Consider the following 8,438-nt stretch of genomic DNA (forward strand, 5'->3'; position numbering starts at 1 on the left):
TCCATAAATTATCCTAGAAAAATCGAACTATCGAGCTATTGCTCGACAGCTAGCTCATGTCTGCCGCAAGTCCTCATAGGGCCGAGCTATAGCTCGTAGCCTTGTTGCAAATTTCCAGTTTCGTCAGGTTTTCGTAAAACGGCCATAATTTTCTCGTTTCTTATCGGAATTGGGCATATGACCTATCGTTGAAAAGCTCTTGAACCAAGCTACCACCTCATACTTGAATCACCTCAAAATCACTTGTAGTTTGAGAGATATCTGCGTTCAAAGTCAGCCCTACTAGATTTTGAGTCACAATTTAACATCAACTTTGAAACACTAAACATACTCGAAAATAAAAATTGTAGAAAAAGTAAGATGGTTGATCCAAGCAAAATTGACACACTAAATTTAACTTTATATCATTGTTACAAGTCTTTTAATCTTATATGCATTAATGCATCAATATAGCACAAAACACTGTAGAAGCACAAAGAGTATGCGCGAGTTAGTGGAAACATTTTTGTCAAAAATTGAATAAAGCAAAGTGTTAATAACTTTCAAATCCTATCTAAGACGAAATATAAAGAATGTTAGGAAAGGGAGGTAGTACTAGGCTACAAGGCCTACAACAATACAAGTCTTAAAACTGGTGTTGTAAACCATATCGATTTGTCTGAGTACTATAACAAAGCTCTAATTGGCCAAGAAGACGATTAGACGAACAAGTAACAACATGTAAAATACGGAAGCTATTCACAAGTATAGCAAATTAAATTAAGTTCTGTAGTATAAACAAAACAGATCAAATGATCAATATCCTTTCTGACCATACCATCAAAACCCAATACCTGACTAAAATAAATTCAAAACCCCAAAGCATCCTTCAGAATTCAAGCACAATAAAACTAACTAACATACTTCTGTGGCCATGTCGTATAGATTATTGGGGGTCGACGACAGCATCTCTGGTAGCAGACCTTCGTCAAGGCATGTCTGCAATGATAGGGTCAAGAATGCTCTTCAGCTCGTTCAACTTTTCCTCATACTCAGAAACTTCAGTGAGATTAAAATTCCAGTCGAGCCACTGAGTTGTCTTCTCGATTGCATCCTTCATCTTGTTAGCGTCCTCCTCTCGAAACTTCTTCCAGTAAACTCCCACCATGTCCCACATACTTTCAGCATAGTTCTGCAATGCAAGCTTTGCACTTGCAGCTTTTTTGCGCTCCTCATCCTCTGTCTTGTACTTCTTAGCCTCCTCCACCATTCGATCAATCTCCTCTTTGGATAACCTACCTCTGTGATTTGTAATGGTGATTTGTTTCCTGTTTTTAGTGCCCCTATGTTGCGCTGACACTGTCAAGATACCATTATTATCGATTTCAAAGCAGACGTCAAATCTTTCATGGCCTTTCGGTGCTGGAGGGACATTGCGCAGACCAAATGTACCTAACAAGTTGTTGTCTACGGCAATGGGTCTTTCACCCTCATCTACAGGAAAGGCAGCTTTTGTCTGATTATCGATTGCAATGACCATTTCACATGACTTTTTCACCGGAATGATAGTATTTCTTGGGATGACAACCTTCATATCAGCAGGATAACTTTGAAGTCCAAGGGACAAAGGAGTGACATCTACTAGTGTTAAGTCTTTATTGTTACGTACGCCACTCAAGATTGCAGCTTGAATTGCAGCACCATATGCAACAGCCTCATCCGGGTTAATGCTTTGGCAGAGCTCCTTCCCATTGAACAAATCTTTCAACAATTCTTGAACCTTTGGAATCCTAGTTGATCCACCAACAAGAACAACATCATCAACATCATCCCTTTTCATCTTGGCATCATTTAAACATTTCGCAACAAGATCCACACAATTTTTAAACAAATCCATGTTCAACTTTTCGAACCTAGCACGGGAGATGGTTGAATAAAAATCAATGCCCTCGTAGAGACAATCTACATCAATACTAGTCTCTTTAGATGATGAGAGCATCCTTTTTGCCTTCTCACAAGCAGATCTCAACCTCCCAATAGCCTTGCGATTTCCACTCAAGTCCTTGTTGTGTCTTCTCTTAAATTCAGCCACAAAGTAATCAACCATTCTACTGTCAAAATCCCCACCACCTAAATGGGTGTCTCCAGTAACTGCTTTCACTTCATAAGCCTGTTTACCAATCCTAACCAAAGATAGATCAAATGTCCCACCGCCAAGATCAAAGACTAACACATTCTTACCCACCTCTTTCTTATCTGTGGTAAGTTTGTCAAGACCATAGGCAATGGCAGCAGCTGTTGGTTCATTGATAATGCGCATGACATTGAGTCCAGCAATGGTACCAGCATCTTTTGTTGCTTGACGTTGTGAATCACTGAAATACGCAGGAACAGTGACAACAGCATTTTTCACTTCCGAGTTAAGGTAAGCCTCTGCAGTCTGTTTCATCTTCATCAGCACCACTGAAGAGATCTCCTCAGCAGAAAATTGCTTTTCTTCGCCTTTATAGGTAACCACAATAATAGGTTTACTGTCTTTAGACGCGGAAATAACCTTAAAAGGCCAGAGTTTCATGTCATTCTGCACTACTTCATCAGTGAATATTCTGCCAATAAGCCTCTTTGCATCTGCATCAGTTTATTTATGTGAATAACAAGGCAATTAACATCATCCAAATTATAAGAAATTGACAAATATCATGACAGCTACTGACTGCATCAATTTTTGAGATATAAACTTTTGTCACATAAATAATTAATGTGCTTTAGGAGACAAACAAGCTAAGACCTATTAGCTCAACAACAGATCCTTAAAATGTTACTCCTATCTTCTCATTAAATATTCAGAATCCAATACAGAGTAAAAATTAGTTTTAATTAACTAAATTACGAATTAACTAAAATATACTTCGTACAAGTATACAGTAAAACATGATTACGGATTATACAGTAGTGCTAATGTAGAGTATACAGAAACATTAGTTTAGATCAATTACAAAAAATTTCAATTAATCACATAAAATAATTTTAGTCGACAAAAATTAACTATGGTTAGTTTAATCTAACATAGATACTATCGACGTATATTGGCCTATTGGGCAGTATAGGCAAGCATTAGAAAATTAATAATAAAAAATATAATTACGGATTATATAGTAGTGCTAGTGTGTACAATAAGTATTAGTTTTGATCATCAACAATAAGTTTCAAATCTTTCAATCAATCAACATTAATTTTAAGTCTAATAATTAATTCATTCCGTAAAAACAATTTTAGATTAACAAAAATCAACGGCTTATTTAATTAATTAATTAATCAAACATACTATATGCTAAAGAAATAAATTGTACATGCGTTAAAAAGAAAGAGGCAAAATCAAACTACGGAGTATAACATTATAAAGCAAACACAATAAAAATTGGAGGATAGAAATACCAAAAATAGTATTAATTGGATTAGCGGTAGCTTGATTATTAGCAGCCTCGCCAACAAGACGTTGGGTTTGATTGAAAGCAACACATGATGGCGTCGTTCTGTTTCCTTGATCGTTGATAATGATTTCAACACGGCCGTGCTGCCAAACTCCAACACAAGAGTATGTTGTCCCGAGATCGATTCCTATAGCCGGCCATTCTTTTTCCCCTTTAACCACCATTATTCAAGAAATTAAAGTCGATTTTTGGAAAGAACGGTTAGGGTTTGACGAAAATTAGTTTGATGATTTCACAAGTGAAGTATGGGAATTGAAGTGAAACAATTATAGAAAGGTGTAGATTTTTCTTATGAATGATTAGTGTTGACTAAAGTCTTTGATTGCAAGTTACCAATTAATCGTCAAATTCGTCAATATATAGTTGCAATTAAAACAATTTATAGTCCTATTAACCATCCAATTAAAGAGAGTTTAGATCATGGGTTTGTTTCAAAAAAAAAAAAAAAAAAAAAAAAAAAAAATCATAGTTGGGCTCTAACTTTTTGGATAATACTAGATTAACTCCCGTGCGTGCACGGATAATAAAAGAATTTATAATTGTGTAAATTTCAAAGACATATCTGTTATAATATGTAAAATCTTTGTATTACATACAATATTATTAACATAAATCAAACTACAAAAATTAAAATAAACAAAAGAAAATTTACGTCTACAATTAGGGCCTTAACATCTGGGGCAGCAAGGACCTTTTAAGGAAGATGGACGTCAACTATGCTAATGAAGGCCAGACCTCTATCAGCACATTTCCAGAGCTCAGCATCACTGAAATGGATCGGGGCAAAGTCCGCTGATCGCATGATGACCTAGTGGTTATCGAATGCAAGGCGGCCAACTAGCTGGTTGGTCGAATCCTTATAGACACTGGTAGCTCGTCTAACATCATCAACTTCAAGTGCCTATCAAAGTTGAAGTATAAGGTCGACATCATACGCAACGTCTTCCACCCTCTTGTTAGTTTTTGAGGTGGAGTCGTGTACCTAGTCGAACAGGTAGACCTACCCATCCGGCTGGGAGAGAAGGGAAAGGGGCGCCATTTGGTTATCCAGTTTTTGGTGGTTGAAGAGCAAACCAGCGAACTTTGTAATTATATGGAATAATCACATATATAAAAAGGTTGATATTTGTTTTACTTAAGATTTTTAAAGGTTCTTAAAATAATAAGTAATGAAAAATTGAAAACTAAAAAGTTTATTGTACTGTATTAAACTACTTTGCAATCAAAATTTAGATTTTTTTAAAATTAAAAAAAAATATGAAAGGAAAAAAAAAGTTTAAGCGGGAAAAAAATGAAGGAGAAATTGACACGTGTACAATTTGAAAAAAGTGATGATGTTAACAGTTGTTACTTTAGTAATAATTATAGATTGTGTTTGAAGTCTAACTTTTTTTTTACTTAGTGTTTAGAATCTAGAATAGTTTTTCCGATGAGATTTTAATTAATTGTGTGCAAAAAAGTTAGACCCTTATTTTAAAAACTTGGACCCTACTAGTTAATCAATAAAAAAATTCTTCCTTCTTTTCGTTAAAAAAAAAATAACCAATTAGAAAAATTGAAAAACGTGGACCCTTTCTAGTGTTTTGTTTTTAGCTATAGTGGTATATCATTTCCTATATGATACTTTTTATTATTAATAATAATTTAACTTAGTTTTATATATATATATATATATATATATATATATATATATATATATATATATATATATATATATAGGGAAGGGATCCGGTTAGAACTCATCCTTATATAAGAACCTTAGTTATATAAGAACCAATCTCATCCGTAGGATTAGGTTAATTTGGACGATTCAGATTAAAACAAAAATCCTCAAACCTCTAACCAACTGTCCAAAATTTTCTCTCTCCTCAAACTTTCAAACCTTTTACTTTCTCTCTCCTCAAATCCCAAAATATGACACAAATTGCTGCATAAACAACCTAAATTGCTCAAAACAGGTACTTTTTTTATCGATTTTGTTCAAATTTCATGAATTTTGCATGATATTCAAGTCAATGTCTGTGATTTGGGGATTTTAATTTTTGCGATTTTCATGAATTTTGCATGAGTTCAAGTCGATTTTGATTTTTCTGATTTGTTTTTCATAAAATTTCGGCGAATTTAGGGTTCAAACTTCAATGATTTTGCTGGAATTTTCAGCGGATTTAAGGTTCGAATTTCAGCGATTTTAATGTTCGAATTTCAACGATTTTAGTGTTTGGATTTCAACGATATTAGGTAATTTCAGTACTACTCTTAATTAATATTGTTTGTGTTTTTTGGCGTCATTTTACCATTTTTGTGCGATTTATGGGCGGTTTTTTTGCGTAATTTTGTGCGATTATTTTGGTTGTTGGTGTTGTTGTTGTGTGGTTTTTTTATGCGATTTATGCCCAGCTTTAATTGGGCAATTTTTTTGGTTGTTGGTGTCGTTGTGTGGTTTTTTTGTGTGATTTATGTGCGGTTTTTTGGGTTTTTTTGGGCGATTTATGTGCGGTTTTGTGGCGATTGATATGAGGCTCACAACAAGTGGAGACATTTGATTGTTAGATTAATGTAGGATTGATATATAATTGGATGATTACTGGTGAATATGGAATTGTATGATATACGGTTTGGGATTATAGAGTTAATCAGAAGTTATCGTACAAATGAAATAGAAGATGGTGTTATTGAAAGACAAAGAACAGCAAAAAGTGCAGGCATGCATGCATCTTAACATTACTAACTGAAGTTACTTAAATAGGTAGAGAAGATGACTTGCAAACTAGTTGGAGAAAACAATACTAGTATATATAATTAGTAATAATTTTCTATGCTATTGTGGAATTCAATAATTGCTAGTATTATCAGATCAAATTTTGTTTGTTTGTTCGGTTTTTATCAAAATTTGGAATAAATACTTCGATTATGGTACGAAAATGGCATTGCTCTTGGGGAGAAGGATGGAAAGTTATGGTTTCTTATTGTTTTGCAATGGAAAATGAAGTTCATTTTGGTTGTGGGAAAATAAAATTAATTTCTTATTGTTTTGTAATAGATAATTACAATAGCTAACCACCTCGAAGCTAGAAGTTATGATACTAAAACTTGAGTTGGTATTAATTGTTTATGCAAATAATTTTCTAAGTAGAATGACAAAAAGTGGAGGTATTTTGCTCTCTTTCATATCTTTGGATTCGTAATCTGCAAGCTAATGGCTTTGCTCTTCTTTTAATTTTCCCTTTTTGTTTTCTTATGACTAGTATGACTATCGCTCGTCTGATGTACATTCCATTATGAGAGAAGGATTATGGACTGTGTTTGGGTTATGTGTTGTGCTAGCAGTTTAATAGTGTGATTGTGATTAATTAGTGAGTGCTAAAAGAATCGAAGATAGGTTTAGAATTAGAATATAGGTGTAGAACATAGAAAAAAAAGTTAGAACATAGAAAAAAATTATAATACAGGTAGAAATTTAGAACATAAACAAATTTTAGAACATAGGGAAAAAATTTAGACCGTAGACTGAACAATTTTAGAACATAAGAATAAAATTTAGAACATAGAAAAAAAATTAGAACATGTGCTTAGAACAAGGGAAAAAAGTTTAGAATCTGGATAAAATAAATAAATAAATAAAAGTTAGAACATAATAAGGGTATAAAATATAGAGAAAAATTTTAAAACATATGAGTATAAAAAAATAGACATAAAAAATTTACATGAAACATCTCAGAATTACATGAAACATCAACAAGATTGTGTTAGAGATTGATTACATGAAACATCTCGGAATTAGTTAGAGGGACATCTTGGCTTGTGGTTCAATTATAAACGTTATTTTACATCTTGCTAATTCTCATAGGTGCTAGAAATGCTATGTATAAAAAAAAATTTAAAAAATAATAAATAAACCTATTAGCTCAAATGGTAGAGCACTATGCAAATGCATAGGGATGTAGGTTCAATTCCTACATAGGTTATCTCTAAGAATAACTTAAAAAAAAAAGAAAAAAAAGAAAAAAAATCGGCACTAAATTATACGAACCCACGTACAAACTCTTATCTTTGTGTTACACAAATGAACCTACGTGGGATTCGAACCCACATCCTTTGTGCATTTGCACAATGCTCTACCTGTTGAGCTAGTAGGTTAATGTATATAAACCACTCAAATTAGAAAAAATTAATAACAACTATATGAAATAATCACAAAAGTAATTTTTTTTATAACATCATATTCCTATGCACTTCTATTCACAATCTTAAGCGTTATTTATTGCAATCCGATGATTGAATACTTTCATTTAGGTGGGTTAATTATATTAGCTATACAATCATTAGTAGACAGTAGTCCTTCAAGGCAAAGGCTGCTATCCCTAGTATACTTGCATTTAGGTGGGTTCATTATATTGGCTATACAATCATGGGTAGACAGTAGTCCTTCAAGGCAAAGGCTGCTATCCCAAGTTAAGACTAGTGTGTAATCAAGCAAGGTTTGACAAAAACACAACTAATTAACAATAAAAAGTAGTGCTAATATCAAAAAGTATACCCATCATATGCATATCATAGTATACTCCATATACAAGTAGATAAATAAAAAATATATAATGAATCAATAATAAAAACAAAAGAAATCATGTTTTAGAACATGCTGAAAAATATAATACACAAAGATATACAACAACAATATAATTTTACATGTGCTAAATAATAGTTTAGAGCATGCAAAGATTGTTAAATAATAGTTTTGAACTTAGTGAATTACTTCTAAATACAGTGAATTATTTTAAAACATAATGACTAAAATTAGAACATAGATAGAAAATTTTAGAAAATAGAGGAGAAACTTTAGAACATAATGAATTATTTTATGTTCTAAATTTATAACATAGTGAATTACTTTAGAACATAGCTATATTAACATATTGAATTACTTTAGAACATAGTTTACTTGATCTTGTAAAGTTTTTTAGAACATAG

The 8,438-nt window shown here is 32.6% G+C and overlaps 1 protein-coding gene across 1 annotated transcript; it reads right to left on the reverse strand.

Moving 5' to 3' along the window:
• Positions 1–967: 967 nt before the first annotated feature.
• On the reverse strand, positions 968–3,625 carry LOC145584269 (heat shock cognate 70 kDa protein-like). The gene is made up of 2 exons (XM_081641148.1): positions 3,415–3,625; positions 968–2,607 (listed from the first exon to the last, which is right to left on the reverse strand). Exon 2 carries the CDS (start codon positions 2,552–2,554, stop codon positions 968–970), a length of 1,587 nt encoding a protein of 528 aa, XP_081497274.1. The 5' UTR covers positions 2,555–2,607; positions 3,415–3,625.
• Positions 3,626–8,438: the final 4,813 nt, after the last annotated feature.

Source organism: Chenopodium album, chromosome 16 (genome assembly GCF_948465745.1).
Source record: "Chenopodium album chromosome 16, dcCheAlbu1.1, whole genome shotgun sequence".
In the NCBI taxonomy this organism is placed as follows: Eukaryota; Viridiplantae; Streptophyta; class Magnoliopsida; order Caryophyllales; family Amaranthaceae; genus Chenopodium; species Chenopodium album.